At 36.4% G+C, this 21,381-nt stretch overlaps 1 protein-coding gene across 1 annotated transcript in view; it reads left to right on the top strand.

The window, feature by feature from the left end:
• The window catches only part of rims2b (regulating synaptic membrane exocytosis 2b), a 107,435-nt gene that overhangs the window by 56,188 nt on the left and 29,866 nt on the right, over positions 1-21,381 (top strand). The window contains exons 20-23 of the mRNA XM_079829520.1: positions 951-1,136; positions 3,293-3,402; positions 13,982-14,004; positions 16,251-16,390. Coding sequence (XP_079685646.1) covers positions 951-1,136; positions 3,293-3,402; positions 13,982-14,004; positions 16,251-16,390 — 459 coding nt within the window. The remainder of the gene's footprint in view (positions 1-950; positions 1,137-3,292; positions 3,403-13,981; positions 14,005-16,250; positions 16,391-21,381) is intronic.

Raw genomic sequence — 21,381 nt, forward strand, 5'->3', positions numbered from 1 at the left:
TTTTAGTTTAGATTTATATTGAATGCAATTGGCTGAAACAATTAAGTTCTGTATAAGTGTTGTTTTTTAAAGCACAACAAAAGATTATTAAAACATAATGATTTCAAATAAAACTTTTAAGCCTACTTAAGTCTGTTTAGAATCAGTCATGAAAGTGTACTCTCTTTAAGTACACTTTAATGTACTTTCATTAATATTCTATTATCCGCAAGTACAGTTTATCAAGAAATCATCTTGGTTACATATGTTACCCTCGTTCCCTGAAGGGCGAACGTCGAACGTGACCGATTGAAATGGAAATACTTTTAAGATTTGAAGTACACTTCAAGTGCTCATTCAATACAAGTAAGCGCACTTCTTTTTCACAAGGGTATATTGTGTAATGAGGCTATTTAGCAACTCCTGACAGCTATGAGAGATGCTAAATTGCCATTTCATGTTCTTCTCTTATGCACCTTCATAGAGATGACCATATTCCAGAGTTCTCAGCTAACAATGAGCACTTTGAGGAAGATCTTAGGTAATACAGTAGAATTTGTAGAAGTATTCATGTAGGTAGAGTACAGAGGAGTAGAGTAGACTGTAGTCATGGGGCTTATTGTTATGTCAGTGTGAAATGTGTTCACTTGTTTTCTTTGCAGCAGATTCCAGAAGCTTTTATTTGTTTGTTTCTTTAACTTTTAACCACCTTGCCTACCTTGGTTAACTCTTATTTTTGGTTGTTTCAGTTCAGTATTTCTATATGAGTTTCTGTTTATGCTGATGACCCTGAGCAGCCCATATTGAAACTCGAAGCCACTTTTGTTTGGTTTGTTTTTTGCCAAATGTTAGCCAACCGACATCCTTTCACAGGAACCTAATGAGCTGCGATCATAGAGCATTTGATGCCCTGTGATCCCATGATGCAGTGGGGCTCTGCTGAGCGTGGCTTTGTGACTAACATTCTGCAGGTATAGCCGCAGCATGGTGGACAGACATGACCATTACAGGTCCAGGTCAGCTGACCAGCGGCCCATGATGGATCGACCGGTCTACACCCGCTCCCGCTCGTCCGAGCGGCCCGACTCCGGCTACATGAGATCCATGCCGTCCTTACCGTCAGGGAGATCCGCTCCTCCCTCTCCTGCCTTAACGAGGTGACCCAGACCCATCACAACAAGCACTAAAGCCCTAAACGAAACCATGCCTTCTGCTTCCTGTCACCTGGAATGCCTCTCTCCACTTCCTCTTATTTTAACCCTGTTGTAACGATGCTGTTTTTGATTTGTCTTCATTTATAGAGTAGTGAGTAGTGATGATGGTTGCTACTAACTTCTTTTCATTTGAATTATAGACACACCTGTTATATCCTCTTGAGATATAATGGTGTGTACCTGGCATCGTATGGTTTACTTTCTTATTCGTTTGAATTATTTTTTATTTTTTTTTGTGTTTACTAACATTATTTATTTGTGGTTTAACAGTTTATGCTTTGAGTTATGGGCTGTTACGAGTGCCGTGTGCTCATGCATTTAGGCCTTCTCACTTTCCTTGCAGCTTTAGCAGCCACAAGCACCTCTCCTGATGCTGATTCCATCACACCTTTTGAGACACCATAAAACCTTTTGACTTACGATTTGCCCGGCACATCATAAGTCACAAGGAAATTTCATAAATGTTCAGATTTACGCATGAATTTTCACTGATGCAAGAGACGCAGTAGCTCTTGAATGTGCCACAATTTACTTTGAGATGTGAAGCACATGTACGATCATTGGAAAGCAGATGTGACATTGAGCTCAAAAGGTGCTTTAAATATCATTGTGTTTACTGTGGAGTTGATGTGCATTTTAAACGTATATATTTGTTTACGTGGCTAAAATGCACATGACTGTGACATATTTACTAAATGCATGCTCTTGTATGGTCAAATATGTGAAATTAGTTTAATGGTTATTCTTTTTCTGTAGTTTTACACAAAAGAACATGTGTGAAGAACTTTTTTGGGTCATATTTTGCCCCAAAATTGGAAGATAATATAAGAAATTATTTTATAAAAAGAAAATTAAGCCTGTTTTTCACAGTATTTGTCCAGATGGTTTATTTTTGTAATTCTAAGTATTTTAAATGTTAATTTTCATTTCTGCTTCAATTCTATTTCTATATAATTTCTCATTTATATTTATTATGGAAGCTTGTTTCCACCACTGAATAAAAAAAAAAAAACGTAATTTCTCTCACATTTCGGCTTTTTTGAGTTATGAAGTCAGAATTCTGAGATATAAACTCGCAATTCTGAGAAAAATAACTTGTAATTCTTTTCACAGAATTGTGAGATATAAGCTCGCAGTTGTGAAAAAAAAAGTCTGAATTGTTAGATACAAAGTTGCTTTTTAATTGTTTTATTCCGTGGCTGAAACAAGCTTCCATAATTTTTATATTTCGTTCAAGAAGAAGTCTTTTGCACATAATATGTAATCATAAAATTGAGAAAAAAATTCCAGAACAGAGGTTCTGGAACAGTTTAAATGGTGGCTTGTACAAAGAACTTTCCCACAAATGAAAAAATGAATTTGTAACAGTAATTATTTTACTATATACAGTAAAAACTGTACAAAAAAAAATTGTTTCCAGCAAATCATCATAAATGAAAAGCAATGCAGCAAACACTAGTAAAACTTGACCATTTACATTTTATATAATTTGTTTCCATTGCAGTAATGTAAATAATATTTTTTATAGTAAGAAGTTGGGGAGAGGAGAATGTGCTTATTTCTGATGAAATTATGTTAAATGCAAGAAATCCTTGATACTAAAAATAGGCCTTTTTTGATTAAAATGAAAATATTATTTATCATGTATTTCTTTTGATATTGGGGTGAAATATGACTTGATAGGTTTCATGAGATTCACCTACAATCTTATGTGGGTTGCTGTACCAGCTCATTTTGATGTACCTTATCTACAGGACGTATTTTTCACCAAATGTTTTTACTTCCTTTTCGTTTTTTACTAACCCTTGAGAAAACCGTGCCAAATATTGACTTATTTTGTTTAATAGTACATAGTATGTGTCCCTTTTTATAGCAATCAAGTGGAGTGTGTTTTCTGACACTATTGTATTATTAGTAAGTGATGCTACTGCCAGTATAACCATAGTTAGTAGGTTTGTTTTTATTAGTATTCTCTCACCAGCGTGTTCTGCTGTAGTCTAACAGTCTGCCCTGTCTTGGGCAGGTTTATGACTCGACGACAAACTCTTCTTTAGATGTAATGCTTTATGTTCATTACTGACACACCATCTGTCCCACAGGGCAAATCCCCGCACCGGATCGGTCCAAACAAGTCCCACCAGCACGCCAGTATCGAGTCGAAGAGGTCGGCAGCTACCGCAAGTCCCACCAAAGGGGTCTATGGACAGAAGTGAGTAATAAATCAGGCTTCTTCCAAATTGCAAGATTTGTGGCACGTGGGTAGAAAGCCTGAATAATTAGTCAGGTTAGGATCACCAGATGCCACCCAGATGCATTTATTAGCGATATGTTGATGATAAGAATAACCTTTCCATTGGTTAACTGACAGAAATTCAACAAGTAAGCAGAGTTATCACAAAAAATGGCTTATGCATAAACATCTTGAACACGTCAGATAAAGAATATTGTGTGACTACAATTTGGATAAATTAACATTATTGTCCTTTACATAACACAAAATGGATTGCTTTTTTCCCCACCCTTTTTCCCAGAAGATGGCGAGGGCATTACTGAGCCTTATGAAGGTCTGTAAGCACTAGCTTCTGTGTGTTTAGCTACGTCTCAGTCTTCTTTATTACAGCTTTATCATTTACTCTGTTTGACTCAGCCTGTTAGCTCTGGTCTGTGAGCGTTACCTGTCATTGGTCTAGCTTCTGCCGTTCATTGAGTAGAGTGAACAGATGCTTCAGCCATAGCGCAATTAATAGTGCTGTACGTGTATCATTATAGATGTATGCTCTGTGTAGTCTATGTACTTCGTCCATGTCTGGATTCATGTCCAAATCTGCCACAGTGGATATCAAAAGTATGGAAGCTTGTTTCCATCACAGAGTAAAAAAGTAAAAAGGGTAAATGTGACTTTATTTCGCAATTCTGACGTTATTTTCTTGCTATTATGAGTTTATATCTTGGGTTTAGTACTTTTTCTCTATGAAAATGAAAGATGTCAACTGAGAAAATCAAATCTGAATTGTGAGATATAAACTCGCTATCTGAATTTTTACTCCAAAATGTGAGATAAAACTTGAAATTGTGAGAAATTAGGTCATAATGGTATTATAAACTAGCAATTGTGAGAAATTCCAAATTGTGAGGTATCAACTTGCAAAAGTGAATTGCGAGGTTAAAGGTAGGGTAGGTGATTTTGGCATAGAGGCTAGCAATAGCGAGTTAGCTTTGAAAGCATACGATTCCTTCAGAGTGTCTCCAAAGCCACGCCTCCTTCAAAAAACATGAACGCGTACAGCTAGTGCTGTGACGGTATGGGATTTTTTCTTACCACGGTGAAGAATCAACAAATCACGGTGCCCATAGCATGAAATGCGCTGATGATGTGTGATCTCTACGTGAGGGTATGTAAAAACATACGTTGACACCTTATCATAGCCCTACACCTTCCACAGACGATATAAATACATTTAGACCACTTAACTGAGTGATTGCTATCAGGATGTGACGATACAATGTTGATGACGATGTCACGATACAAACTAAGAAATGCAAGAAATGAAGTCAGAATTATTTTATAAACTTGCAATTCTTAAAAGAGAAAGTCCAAATTGCGAGATACTGAGAAAAAAAGTCTGAATTGTGAGATAAAAAGCTGCAATTCCCATTTTGTTATTGTTATTCTGTGGCGTAAACAGGCATCCATACAAAAGTCTTTGCTGAATTGTTGAAAAGGCAGGGTAAATTCTCGTATGTTTATAGCAGAGGGTCAGCGATCTTTGAAGGGGTAATCATTGGCATGTGAGCAATATTCAGAGATGAATATATATTTATGTTGTATATTTCGTTTTAGAAATGTAAGTCAGGTGCAGCTGCATGGTAGTCTACACCTAGCAGTAATCCTCTCAGTCACACACATAATCATGGTTTATTAGTCACTAGTGGTTGATTTCTTGACATTTTTTGCTTTCTCTTTCGATTGGCACAATTCATCAACCACTGAAGCAGGAACAGGGGCGGTACCTCAGCCTCCTGCTCCTCCCCCTATTCTTTCCCAGCTTTCACAGACTGTGGCTGGTAAATTATGTTTAGGACACATAGGACACTTCATATCAGTCAAATGCAAATATTTTTTTTTTTCATATAGGAATTGCATTTACATTAGAGTTGTTTCAATAAGTTTGTTAATAGACTACATAAATGACACTTTAATGGATCTTTATAACTTTTTATGTTATTAAATTATTCAATGTTCAAAAACTGAATTTTCAAAACTGTATTTGCATTTGCACTGCACACTAGTTAGTAGTTTAGTCACCAGGTGGACTTAGCAAAGAAACTCAGTAAATTGTAGAAGATTATTTTAGCTTTTTGCTTCTATTTTTATATTTCTCACCTTCTTGTCTGATGGCATACTTCTGTCTTTCTTTTTTACACTCATTTCTGTCTGAATGTTGAAGGGGTGGGAGGGGCTTCACAACCTTCAGCCCCGCCCCCTCCTCCTCCACCTCCACAAGTCACACAAGCAATGGCTGGTAATGCTGTTATTGCATAGCAAACATAGACATTTGATCCCATAGTCATTTGTAGCTGTAGATGAAATTGTGATGAATTTGAATTTTTGATAAAAAATGAATGCAGCCTTGCTGAGCATAATAGACTATTATACAAAAACATGAAAAAAATCATAATGACCCCAACTTTTGAACGGGTTTGAACAGCTAAAACAATTGTTTTTTAAATATTTCCTAAATAATAAATTAGTTATTCAATAAAATAAGTATTTAAAATAAAAATAATGAAGTTTATTCTGGAAAAAAATTATTATAAATTATGATTATTATAAATGATTATATAACAATAAAATATGATCAGTTAAACTGGATTATTTCATATGCACACTGCTTTTCCTCATGTCAAAGTTTTCATTCATGATATTTGTTAAAGTAGCGAGTTACCTGTAAATATGTACATGTCTTTTTTAAATTTCAGTGCATCATTTCATGTTCGCCCAAGCAATCCTTTTGTTAATTTTCCTGTTTTTTGTTTTTGTTTTGTTTTTTCCACAACCCTGTCTGTGCCAATCATGTTGTCTTCATTGTCATCATCAACAAAGCTCATGTGGGGATGGAGCCTCCTGTCCTGGGCCCTACCACCGCACATGTCACCGTACCTCCTCATGTCCAAGCTCCTCCCCCTCCAGCACATGCCCATCCACCTACTTCAGTTGCCACTCCCCCACCTGCACATGCCCCTTCTCCTCCAACACATGCCCCTCCCCCTCCAGCCAGTGCCCCTCCTCCTGCATCACATGCTCCTCCCCCTCCAGCCACTGCCTCATCATCAGCCTCACCTCTTGTCCAACAGGCTTCTGTGCCAGGTGTGTCAATGCAAAAGAGTACTTCTTTCTACATACTACACAGTATACACCAGGGATGCAAAACTTGTGGGTGCGTCTCAATCAGCTCCCTAGTTCAGTAGTCAGGGCACTGATCAGGGAGTCGGACATTTTAAGGGCTGTCTTAAAAGCGAAATCCTACCAGTACACTGAAACGTTTGCTTCCTAAAAAGTCATACAATTCACCATGAAAATCAGAGAGCATCGATGCTTACTATGTTCCTTGAATGGAAGTTCTGAAGCAGGAAAAATCATGTGAGCCATGATGACACGTAATAGATGTTTTTAATTAAAGGGTACATAACACACACTGTTTCTACCAATCTCATGTTAATCTTGAGTACCTATAGAGTAGTATTGCATCCTTCATATCTCCGAAGAGTCTTTAGTTTTATCATATTTATAAAAGGCCGATATGCTGTACTGATTCTTTCCGAAAACAGCCAAACTCGTGCAGTTAAAAAATGATGTCAGAAAGATATCAGATCTGCTGTTGTTTATAAATACCAGTAGTGATGTTGTACAATAAGGACGTTGTCATGTTGCCTGAGTCATCAGTATTCCAATGTGTAGGGTCCTAACTGTCCTACCAGTGCCCGAATTCATGTACACAATATACGGATTCACAACCTAGGAAGCTGATTGAGACGCACCCTTAGTTCCTGGAGGGCCACAGCCCAGCAGAGTTTAGCTTCAACCGTAATTCAATAATGCTCAACCAAATGCACATGATCCTGATAGCATGTATGTTTGTTGGAGCAGGGTTGGATCTAAGTAGTTTTGCACCCCTGGTATACACTGTAAGAAAAATAAAATAGTATGTCAAGCAGTATGCAGTATGCAATCATAAACATTACTAGATACTGCATTCTGCACAAATAGTAAGAGTAGTGTGCTGTTCTGAACATAGACTTCAGTGCCTGTTTCCTTTTTATTATTTATTTAATCTTTTTTTTTTCTCTCTTTCCTTTTTTTAAGTAGTGCTTGAGTGTGCACATGTGTGTTTTAGCGTGGTTAGACTGTACCTGTGTGGTTGTGGAAAATACTGATCATTAAACTCACCTTCTGTTTATGTGTGTGCCGTTTCCGACACAAGAATCCCAGGAAAAGCCTGTAGCTCCCCCACCTGTCAATGGGAGGAAAGGCAAGTGTGTGTGAGCGTGTGAATCTCTCAGTGATGTTTTACAGTGTGTTTGTGTTGCGGAGACTTAGAAAAAGTAGATGTTTCAGTGGATATGTTTGCAGTACTTGACGTTTGTACGGCTACACTGTCATCAGATATATTGTGTAGGCCTATTTATGCTATGATTGTATTGGTGATGTCATTAAGAAACTGTTATTGAACATTTTTAGAAATTCTGGTTTTGCGCTGAGCTGTTTTTCTAGTTTTGAGGTATTCATTATTATTTTAAGAATAATTGGTTATGTTTTTGAAGCCACTGTACACTCCTGTAAACCAAGTACCTCCATTCACCTGTAGATGGCTCAATGACACTCCTTTTTTTTTTAAAGAATACAAGTTTTTTAAGTTTTTAAATTTAAAATTTGTTCAAAAATTATAAAATAAACTAAATAATATGAAATATTTGATTTAAATTTTTTGCATTTTTTTATAATTACAAATGATAATATGCTTGAAAGGGAAAACTGAAAAAGAAAAAAGTAGATTTTTCACTGGAAATCACTGGATTTTTTAAAACTATATAAACTGCATATAATTGTAATTTAAACATGCTAAATGTGTCTTGTATCTGCACTCTACTGGCCTGAAGTATGCACATCTAATTGGCTATTTTGTTAACTAGGACCAATGACTATTTCTCCTTGTCTTGCAACTTTAGAGGTGACATGGGAGGACCAGCAGAAGAAAACCCCTGGTATGCCACAACCTGTGGTCTTCATCTGCCTTTAGTAGAATAGATCAACCCTAGTGCGCTTCCAAGGGAACTAGATTGCAGCCCTTCTTCTGCTGTGTAGCTCTCTGCTTTTGCTGCTCTTGTTGCTGCCGAGTTATTTGTTAAGACTGAACCTTCTGCAGTTACAGCTCTATACGGCATGTTTACTAAAATACACAAAAATGTAGTATTGCTTTTTTGGTGTATTTGAACATCAAACAGGTAATAAACTGGTGTGTGTTGCAGGGACGTGCACAGGGGGGTGGCTTCGGGGCCCGGGCCCTCACGGGCTGAGGTGCCAGTCTAGCAGGCAGAGTATTGTATACAAGCGGAGTGGATTTCAATCCGCGATAAATGCATTCTGTAATGACTGCTTCTCCAGATCCTCTCCGGAGTTTCCATTTCTCGCTCGCACCACAGCCGTGCTCCGAGTTCCCTAGAGAAGTAGCGGACTTGAGGAGACCCACGCTTCATAATTAATCATATATGATTTCTGCCTTTCACGGTTAAATAAGTGTCTTGATTGAAAGATTGACACAAGCTTTTTAAACCTTGTTAATACTTGACATGCCCTCACTCTGGCGAGGGTGATTTTTGCCTCACAGCTCACACTGAACTGAGCAGACAACACGTTGCGACACGAAAATGCACTACAAACCTAGAGATTAACATGATCTTTTGCAATACATTAATGAAGCAGTGAACTAATCACACAGTGCTTGAAAAAGTATTGGGTTGGTATAGAATAAACAGAACAAACATAGTATAATACAGTTCAGTTATTTTTTAGGTTTAGACATAATGGGCCCTATCATACACCCGGCCTTAATGCGGCGCCAATTATAACGCAGTTAGAATTTTCACATCCTGCACCACATTGTTTAAATAGCAAATGCACTCGCGCCAATCTGTTCGCCCATGGGCGTGCTGGTCTGAAAACGAGGTGTGTTCAGGCACATTGTTGACCCGTTGCTATTTTGAGGCAACTGAAAACGACTGCATCACTGACCAACAAAAACCTGGTCTAAAGTCAATGCCGCAGTGTTTTTTGTGTTATTTAAAGGACGTGTTATATGCACCTATAGGTGGACCACATTAGCGTTTGGACCACTGCCCCTAAAAACGTCTGTGCATGTCCCTGTTGCGTTGATTAGAGTTCACGTCATCCACTTCAGTTTTACTCAAGTCAAGTCAAGACACCTTTATTTATATAGCTCTAAACAGTGTTTAATTCTGCTGTAAAACAGCTCTAAAAAGACAATACTGTCATTTTTTAGCTGAGGTACAAGAACTGTGTAAAGATCATTCATATGAAATGAGTAATTTTCAGCTATAAAGCAGCTCTGTAGGAAATAATGAATTAATTGCCCAGCTCAGTTCAGTTCTCATCCAATAGTGTCAGTCTCCTAAACAAAGTTCATGAAGTCAACTAACTTACAATAAAATGATTTGCGAATCGATTTCCCTTGTGAAAAAGAAGTGCACTTAATTGTATTGCATGTGCACTTGTAGTGTACTTCAAATCTTAAAAGCATACTTATTTTGATGTGTTTATAATAAATACTAAAGCATGTACTTTTTTATAATTTTAATTGTAGTGTTTAATCCAATATTGTATTTAAAGGTAATATATTTTAAATGTACTATATTTACATTTTTTCATTACAAATGTGTGAATACAAATATATTTAAGTACATGACATACAAGTATCAAAATGACATTAATGTATATTTTAGTTTAGCATAAATGCTTGTCAGTTGGTCAATATGGTCAGAACCATATTCCAAAGACTATAGAAGTAATTATAGAATTGTGTTTATAGGCCTCAGTAGTCATAAACAGAAACACTGCAGTTTTCTGTGTTGAAACCATTGTTTCCAACAGCACCCAGTTCATGATATTATGATAAATAGTACACTATATTAGCATTATAACTTATTTTACAGGGTTTACTATAAAGTAGGCAGCGTCTCATAGTGAAAATCCTAAGGATTTAAATGTGGAAAGAGTGATTATTATTAATATTTATAGCACAGTGTTTCATCTTAACGAAGGTTCAAGTAGAGATTGCTAATTGTTCTTTGTCGTCACTATGGCAACTTGAGGTAGAAGGAAGGTCACATTCAGTCATTTACATGATTAAGTAATTAACACACTTTTATTGATGCTGAGACTAACAGTTCTCACTGATATATTTAGAATATGTCTGTAATTTTGATAAACAAATCTGAATAATCTGAATACTAAACAGAACCGAATAAACTGCATTTAACAGTAATTGTATAGCACATGTATCATTAATTTGGGAAAATGAAAGAAAATGGAGACTTGTGGATTTTTGGAAAGCTAATATGAGTTCAAAATATGAATTAAGAGCTCCTTTTATTGGAAATAAAAGGATTAAGACAATAAAATGTGAATCAATAATGCCATTGAGCTGCGTTAGACATTATTGTAGTGTTGCATGTAGTATGTAGTGGGAAAAATAGGGCATAGATGGTGGTGTGTAGTGTGTATTTGAGATGTATGTTCCACATTAACCTTTGCTTAGTACACATCAGTACATACTTTTGATGCTTTAAGGTTAAGGTTTTTCTGCGGTGTTGGATTTCTCAGATCTTTTTTATGTTTGTTTCGGCATGATTGATGAGTTTCTGAATCTGAAATTCATCTAAAATCCTTTTGTGTGTGTGTGTGGGTGTGTGTGGGTGTGTTTCCATCATATCATTGTGTGTCATGAGTCTGTTTAAACTGTATTGTTTTCATCTCATTTTGTGTTTCATCCTCACATCAGCAGTAGTGTCAGAGACAACAGTGTCAGAGAATGGAGATGCAGGTATTGTATACAGACTAAACCCCTTCAAAACATCTTATGGTTACTGGTTGGGTGTTGTTAAAAGAGTTTAAAATATTGCAATTATACTACTATTCATAAGTTTGGGGTCTGAAAATGTATACTTTTATTTATCAAGGACTAAAATTGATCAAAAGTGACAGAAAATACATGTATAATGTTTCAAAAGATTTCTACTTTAAATATTTATTTTACTGTATTTTACTGTATTTTTGATTAAAATACAGCCTTGGTGAGCATAAGACTTCTTTAAAAACATTGAAAATTCTTGCCAACTCCAAACTTTTGAATATTAAAGAGTTAAAAGTGTGCAAGTTTCTGCTATGAATTTATGGAGCTTGTGAGAATCAGCGAGGATTGTCATTCTGATGAAATCTAGACACGCTAGACTGCTTAATTAACTTTACCAGACAAAGGAAGTCATGCTGGTTAAGTTAGTTAAGCAATCTAGTGGAGACACCATCGTCACATGTTAAAGACCAGCATCCAAAATGATTCCAGTCTTTTCAGTGGTTCACAGAATTAGGATATGATGTCTTATCTTTCAGACAGATTCGTTGTACTTTACTGCATAAATGTTTATATGGCAAAATATGTGGAACTCAGTAAGTTATCTCTATATGAGACCAGATAATGAATGTTGAAATATGGGTTTTTCCCTTGTTGGTTGCTGAATGTCATTGAATTTGCTTGTACAATAGAGTGCAATAGTCAGGTTCTCAAAGTAAAAACTCCATTCTTAGTTTTAAAATAAACTTGTTAATCTTTAGCTGTTAAAATTTAACAGCTAAATTTGTGTTGAAAAAAACTACATTCCCCATGATGCTGTACAGAAAATTCCACCAATCAGAGAGTAGAAACAAACAAAACACACTAAAAAAATCTTAAGCTCCGCCCACTCCCTTGAAGCACTGCATAATCGAGTCAAGACTCGAGAGTAAGTAATCGAGCCAATTTATGCTCTCGAAATACTTAATGCAATACACTTAAAACATACTGTTATGTATAATCACATGTTTAAATGAGCAAGTACAGTCTTGTACCTTTTGTGTGTTTTCGAAAATGTTTTCAAATACTTTGTTGCTTTAAATCAATATTTTTTCAATCAACGGTTTGTGGCATTTTCTTTTAGTCCTTTACTCTTTTACGAGCTCATGTGTGTTATCTTGTGATCTTATCATATGCAAGTGTACTCCTAAAAGTCGACAAAGTAAATGTTTAGCAGATATACAGTACGAGGTAAAAAGTACAGTATCTTCTAGGCATGTGCCGGTATCAAATTTTCATGTTGCAGTTAATTGCTGAAGCTTTTATCGCGGTATACGGTATTATCATGAGATTGAAATTCGTTGCAAAAAAAGTGTTGTCATACTATAACAGGTTTAATAACTTTCTTATAACAAAAAGAACCAAACATTTAAATACAATAAAGCAATACACAAAAATGTATAAAAGTAAACAAATATTTAAAACAGATTAAAGTGCTAAAGAATTATAAAGAACAATAGGTGACACTTTACAATAAGGTCTCACTAGTTAATGCATTAACATTAACAAAAAGCGAATAGCTAAATTTTTACAGTTATTATTCTTTGACAATGTTAGTTAAAAAAAAGCAACTGTTAGTGTTAGCTCAGGTCCATTAAATAATACAGTTACAACTTTTGATTTTAATGTGTTATTATTTTTGCTGAAATTTACATTTAACTAAGATTAATAAATGCTTTAGCAGTATTGTTCATTGTCAGTTTGTTAATGAATGAACTAATGTTAAATAATAGAGCCTTATTGTAAAGTGTGTGACTGAACAACAATCAGAACATATTCAAACAATATTTAGGGCATGTAATTTAGTCCAGATTAAAATATAAAATGTTTAAGTTTGAAAATGAATAGCCTTAAGTCTTTAAGTATTAAGTAGCCTATTTGGTTATGTGATGAGCACATATCTTTTGTTTACAAGGGTTACCGGGGAAACGGCTGCATTTCTGGTGTCCCTCTACTGTCAGAGAGTGAATATATTTTCATTCAGCCCGTCTCCTTCACTCGTTCCGCCATGTGCTCGGCTCATGCACGGGTTTGTTTACATCAGTGTGCGTTCCTCTTTGACGTGTTGTTCATTTAAAACGGTTGATGGGTAAAGTATTCTTAATATGCATTCTAAAAATCGGAATAATTCGTAATAAATAATTTTTCACAGTATTTTGAAGTGCCCACGATAACAATATTGTGTATGTTCATTATTGCGGTATATAATATTACCGTATACCGGCACATGTCTAGTATCTTCCTTTTTACTGCCAGAATTATTGATGACATCCTTTCCTGCTCAAGTGTGTGTGACTTGCGTTCATAAAACCATTTCATGGGTTTTTTAAAGGACCGGTCAAATAAAATTTCATTCAATTGCTTAATGGCATTGTGTTCTTTTTCACATTCTTGTTTATTTGGGTTGGACTGGATTGGCTACGAGATCCTACTATTTAAAAATGTTGTCCATATTACTTCTGTTGTCTGATGTGTGTCGCTTTGGAGTTTGTTGGATGTGCATTTGTATCAACAAGCAACATTTACTTATTTACATACAGTACTGTGCTTCTGTGTGGTGGGTTTCAATACATCTAACTTTGTTTGTCTTTGTTTCTCACACAGGCACTTTGAAGGATCCATCAAAGGTATGTTCACATCCTGCACCACATTGTTTAAATAGCAAATGCATTTACGCCCAGTTTTGTGCCCATGGGTCCCGTGCTGGTCTGAAAATGAGGTGTGTTCAGGCGCATTGGTATTTTGAGGCAACTGAAAACAACTGCGCCATTGACCAACAAAAACCTGGTCTAAAGTCAGTAGCGCAGTATTTTTGTTTTATTTAAAGGGCACGTTAGTAATATGTGCCTATAGGCGGGTGCACAACACGTGTACACTCTGCTTATTACACACACAGGGACGCGCAGCAACACACAAACATTTTTAAATATGAAAAATAAAAGGATTCCTCTCTGGAGAAGCGTTCAGTCTTTTCACTCGCAAATTCCGCCATGTAAATAGCGAATCCGCCATGGTGAAAGTATAACTGTCTTTTGAAGGGAATTGGACTCTGTTTGGTTTATTGCACATTACGCCAAAACACACCCATGACTCATTAAGAGACTAGGTACAACCCTTTTAGACTATGCGCCGGGCACCGACCATTTTTCCTGTCATTTAAACTAGCAAAAGTGGATTCGGACACGCCCTAAATGCACTTGCGCCGTGCGCTTTAGACCATGTGCTTAGATCGTTAAAATAGGGCCCAAAGTGTAAAGTATCTGTCAAAAGCATGTTCCTGATACATTGCTGATATACCATCAGGATGCTGTAGTTATATAACACGTCTTTTTTATTTTCTATAATTCTTGCATGTAACTAATGCTTTACTTGGTCCTCTGTTCTGTTTTGATTAATTATAGAAGTTATATAAAATGATGGGGGCAAAAGTTTTATTATCAGTTTTTGTTTTTTAACTTTTTTTTTGTCAGGTGAGATCTGTGTGTGTTCTAGAATATGACATCCTTTGTGACTTTTAAATCATTTTAGTTATAACTTAAATAAACAAATAAATTGGTTTTTTTAAAACCTAGTGAGCTGCCTACCTAGACAGCATTCAATGCACTTTCAAAATATCGACAGACAGTACACTTCGACCAAAATCTAACCCAGGATAATGCAATTCAATTCCAGAATGCACTGTAAACTATATATATATATATTTATATATATATAAATATATATATATATATATATATATATATATATATATATATATATATATATATATATATATATATATATATATATATATATATATATATATATATATATAAATATAAATATAAATATATATATATATATATATATATATATATATATATATTTATATTTATATTTATATATATATATATATATATATATATAAATATAAATATAAATATATATATATATATATATATATATATATATATATAAATATAAATATAAATATATATATATATATATATATATATATATATAATATATATATATATATATATATATATATATATATATATATATATATATATATATATATATATATATATATATATATATTATATATATTATATATATTATATATATATATCGAAGATGGTCGACAGTGTCAAAAACTTCTGACCAGAAATATACTGTTATTTTACTTAGTACTGAATAGTAATAATAATTATTTGTGTGATCTATGTATTTGTATAGTTATTAGGGTATTAATGTTAGCTTAGCAACATGCTAACATCAAACTCTAGGGTGCAACAGTCACTATTTGGTAACATTCATTTTCTCTGTGGGAAAACTGATTTATAACAATTCTTCTAAACCTTTAAAGACAGACCTTTTGTGAGCTCTGAGGTTTTTAATCGATGACATATGGTTTTGTTGAATCCATCGGTTCGCATTATTTCAACGTATTTTTAAAATAATCACGTTTAACAGAAAACATTACTTGCATGCTGTCCAGAAAATTCCACCAGAGAGGCAGAGTGAGCAAATCGCACCAACAGAGCTACACTCTCAAAATACTGAAATATTTGTGTGTATGTGCAAAAATATATTGTTTCTATAGATATAATGAACAACTTTTATATTTCGTCATTGTTTTTTATTCGATTATCATTCGCAATGCTTTATGGAGACGCAAGACTTTAAAAAAAAAATCCTATGGGAAAATTAATAGAAAAATACTTCCGGAACCAATGCAGCTGAAAAAGGGGGACTGTTGCACTCTATTGGGATCCATTGTGAGTGTATGAGGTTTATTTAGTATTTATTTAAAAAGCAACATTATGTGCAACATAATGTGTAACATTATTTTAATGTATTATTAATCAGCATTGTTTTTTTTCCCTCACAGCATGGGATGGACAGTCTCTCCATGAGGTCATCAGACAGTGATGTAAGCGACGTGTCCGCTATGTCGAGTGCATCTCGGCTTAGCAGCACGAGCTACATGTCTGTCCAATCAGAAAGGGTGCGAGCGAGCCGCAAGATCAGGTAGGCACACAATAAACCCACTGATCTGTGATACCTGTGGATGTATCTTCAGCCATTGACAAACCCTCTGGTCACACATACTGTGGTTCTGATTAGTTCAGGTGTGGCTCTGCCTGCTTGCGAAGTGAACCAAACCTCTGAACTTTCCTAGAGTGTGTTTACCAATGACTGAGATGACATCACATGTTTTTGACGTGTATAGGTGACTCTAATGAAGAAATGTCCAGCTCATATTTCACCTCAATATCAAAAGGGAAACAAATATTTTGCATAATGTTTTTAAACATATCAATTCTCATTACTGTAATGCAGTACATATATATATATACTTATATATACAGCAAGGCTGCATTTATTTGATCAAAAACACAGTAAAAACAGTAATACTGTGAAATATTATTACAATTTAAAATAACTGTTTTCTATTTTAATATATTTGCAATAAATATATTTGAAATAAATGCAATTTATACTAAAGCAGAATTTTCAGCAGCCATTACTCCAGTCTTCAGTGTCACATGATCCTTCAGAATCATTCTAATATGATGATGTTATACTAAAAAAACCATTTCTTATTATTATCAATGGAAAATCGTGATACTTTTTTTATAAAAGTATATAAATAAGTGTATTGTTGAAATATGATTTGGACATGTTTTGCAATTGGACACAATTTGATAAGATTAACCCATTAACAGACGGATTGGGACTCAATGTATATTACAGCATCATTCTGTGGCCTTTATTATCACAGAATTAGATGAGTTAATTTATTTTCACACTTTCATTCTGTTATTTTGTTAAAGGTTTCTATTATTTTCATCGTCTGCATGTCTGCCAAGCTCATGGCTGTCTTTTCTGTGTCTTTTTGTCCTGCATGCTTCCTTTCATGGTGTCATGGCTTGGTTTATGTGTTTGTGTGTCTGTCCATGTGCGCGTGTGTGTGTGTGTGTGTGTGTGTGTGTGTGTGTGTGTGTGTGTGTGTGTGTGTGTGTGTGTGTGTGTGTGTGTCAGCCGTGCGGAGGCCCTTCAGAGTCAGGGAGAGGAGGGCGCTGTTGTTGTGGAAGAGCAGGTGGAAGCAACTACAGCAACGGCACAAGGGGCGGGACATGAAGGGGGGGTGGGTGGGTCTACTGAGAACCCAGAGGAGGAGGAAGAAGAGGAGCAACCTCCAAGGTTAGAAGCAGAGTGTCTCATAAACCTAGCTAATGTCCTCCAACTAGTGTCCTTTAGATAATGTCCTCCAACTTAGTGTTCTCCAGCTAGTGTCCTCAGCTAATGTTCTCCCCAGTCTGATCATGCCTCTAAATCAGGGGTATTAAAACAAAGTTCCAAGAGGTCTCTATATTTCCTTCCCAGTGGAGGTCCTGGCAATACTTTCTTGGAACAGTTATACATTTCTATCGGTGCAGCCGTAGTACTTTGTAAAAGAAAAAATCCTAAACACTCAAAATAGTCATCAAAGATGAGAATCCTGGACCCTGAGAGACAAAGCAGTGATGCCTAAGAATTTTTTACCAATATTTTTTAAAAAAAGTAAACATTTCTCCCAACTGGATATGAATATAAGAAGGTAAGATCAGATGTTTTATCAGTATCAGTTAATATGCTAATTAATAATGCTAAATGTATTGGGGGGGGGGGGGGGGGGGTGAAGTAAATGTTTAAAGGCACCACACATTAACTTGTCATAAACCTGATTTAGTTGAATAATTTTGCTGCATTCTCGTTTCTGCAGCATATTTAGCAAAAGTATCTATTGTAATCTATAAATATTATAGGATCCGTTGTTTTGTCCCGCGGTCACCTATGATAACACACAGGAATAAAAACGGGCTCCACTTGGAGACAGCCTTTTCCTTCTGCTGACCTCCAAAGCAGACGAAGAGTTGTTCAGAGCTCCTAAAGCTATGTATGTGGTCCACATAAATCCCTAGGGCACGAAAGGGACACCGCACCGCGAGGGCTGTGTCTGCCTCCTCCAGAGGCAGCGCTTGCAAGTTCACCACCTGGTCCCAAAAAGGAGTGGTGGGAACTTTGGGCACATACTGTATACAGGCCAGGTTCTCTCTTATGTTAGAGTCAGTCGGCACATTTTGCTGACTGAAAATGCCTGCAGGTCCCCCACCCTCTTGATGGACGTAAGTGCGGTCAAGAGGGCTGTCACCTTCCCGCGCGGGCTTGACGTTGCGGCCTAGATGTTGTCTGCTGCTTGTGCCGAATCGGAGCAGATGTAGACGGGCAGGCGGAGGGACAGCCGTCAGTGGTCTGGCGGCAGCAGCATCCTTCCGGGGCAAGATGTGTTTAAGATGTGTGCATCTGTACTGCCGAGAACTGCTGGGCAAAGTCCTTGACAGTATCACCGAAGAAGTATCATGGGGGCATCTAGAAAGCTCACTTTGTCAGCATCCTTCATCTCAGCCAGGTTCAGCCAGAGATGACGTTCCTGGACCACCAAGGTGGACATTGTCTGTCCAAGGGCCCTTGCCGTGACTTTCGACGCCCTGAACTTACAGGCCTTGGAGGGGAGACACAGGCAATTCCAGCAGGTGGGGGCACTCTGCCGGCATAAATGCTCCGCAATTGCATGCTCCACCTGAGGAATCTCTGAGTACTCCTTGGCTGCCCCACTATCAAGGGTAGTGAGAGCGGAAGAAGCAGCAATGCGGCTTTGAGTAGTAAAAGGTGCCTTCCATGACATCGAGACCTCCAGGAAAAAAGGAACCGGGGCAGGACGATGCTGAGAAGCACGCCCATGCTGAGAAACCGATCGTCCATCTGCGAGTGTTTAGGGCAGGGAGGAGGGCTCCACTCAAGCTTGACGGTCGCAGCTGCCCGGGAAAGCATGGCTATCAACTCTGGGTCCGACTCGACCTGCACCATTCTCCCAGAAAGGGGCAGCGCTCCTGAGTTTTCATCCCCAGAGGACTCAAGCCCACCCTCCGATGCAACGATCAATGCCTGATCCTCGGCAGGAGCTCCGAATGAGACCCTGGGTCCTCCATGAGAAGGACCTGCGGACTCATCGGGAAGCTCAACAGCTCATGATGTGTAAGAAACAACCGTTTCTGCTCCGAAGCAAAAAACTGAATTGAGTTGCCAGCCAGCGAATATGCCCGAATGTCTGGGGGAGTGGCTTGGCATGCAAATGCCTGAAGGTGATTGGGCTTCCAAGTGAGACCCCATACGTCAGTATTGACGTAACGTCAGACATGACTGACTGAAAGGGAACAGTTTTTTTAATTGGACCAACATAAAAATGACACAGTCGTCTCACCTTTTTCAGTGCGTGTGTCTTGTTATCCAATCCTGTGTTTGGTAGTTCTGGATGACACCTATCTCCACTGCTCTGTAATTTGTCATATTGTCCCAAAAGAGTTTGAGTCTTACATAATATCACTGTCATCTTAGTAACTCTGGGGAGTGCTGCATGAACAGCTGCCATCTCCATTCCAATTAGAGCCAAAACAAGACGAAAAAAAAGCTTGAGTTCTCAAGCATTTCCAGCAATTTACACTTCAATAAGTTTTCAGTACCATTTGTGGGTCACTAACTGAATATAAATGAAGTGTTTGTGATCATTAAAACGCTACAGCAGATAAAATAGAATTTTAATGTTGTTAACTGAATTTTTCACCAATTAGCAACTGCAGTAGCATGAATTCTTACATAACCAGCAGTCTGTTCTCTCATACAAAGGTTGAGTACCATAAACTGCATTTTTATTAGGTTACAGTCGTTTCAAAGCAGCACCAGCACTCTTCAAAATGTTTTATGACGGTACTGTATAACGGTCATTCATGTTGCTTTAATGAGGGGGGAGTCTCATTCATAGACAGGAAATGACCTTGTCTGGCTATGACAACAGCATTTGACTCTAAGTTAGTTCTGTAGTACTTTAAAGATACTATATTGTTCAAAGGTTTGGGGTTAGTAACGTCTTTTTTATGTTTTTGAAAAAAGTCTATTATGCTTATTATTTCAGTCTTCAGTCACATCATACTTTAGAAATCATTCTAATATGCTGATTTGGAAAAATGTCTTCTTATTATCAATATTGAAAACTGTTGTGCTATTTTTATATTGATGAATGGAAAGTCCAAAGAACAGCATTTATTTGAAATGTCTTTAATTATAAATGTATTTTCTGTCACTTTGATCAATTTAGTGCATCTTTACTGAATAATAACAAAAAACTCTTACTGACCCCAAACTTTTGAATGATAATGTAGAGACTATGTAAATATAAACATAAAATATTCTCAATATGTATTAAAAAATCTTTAGACATCAAAATTGGATTTGTATAACATACAAGGGTTTGATGCACTATGATATTTATAATGTAATTTTGGTCCCAAATGCTGCAAAAATACAATTTTGATTGTCACATTCCTAAACAGCAGAAGAACTAATGATTAAAGGAAAATTGCTGTCAAAAGGAGTTTTTCAGTTTGATCTTACAGTAATGGCACAATATGTATGATTAAAATATACAAAAAACACTGGAACAATGTCCCGCTTCCACGACTCTCTGCCTGCCCTGCTTCATACCACAGTAATGTTAATAAAACTTAAATATATTCACTCATCCATAAGACCTCTAGCGGCGAAAATTACATATTGTGCTCTTAACCGTTTGCATGTTTTAATATTTTTCATAAAATTAGGTAAAGTTTTGATAGAAGTGTTAAAGGTACACTAAAGAGCTCAGAGAGGGGGGGGGGGTAAAAAAAGGTCTTAAAATGACAAAAAGTTGTCTAAAATCTTAAGTACAGTATTTCAAGAATAGAATACAGTTTAAGAGATATTTTAGGTTAGAGTTGTGGACAGATACAAGGACCTGCTGAAACCTGTTGATATCAATTTACAAAGTAATATCAAATTCTAAAGGCATATTTAAAAAATACTAGTGCTGGGCAAACGATTAATCATGATTAATCGCATCCAAAATAAAAATCTGTGTTTACATAATAATTATATACAGTACA

Source organism: Gobio gobio, assembly GCF_949357685.1.
Source record: "Gobio gobio genome assembly, chromosome: 11".
Taxonomy (NCBI): Eukaryota; Metazoa; Chordata; class Actinopteri; order Cypriniformes; family Gobionidae; genus Gobio; species Gobio gobio.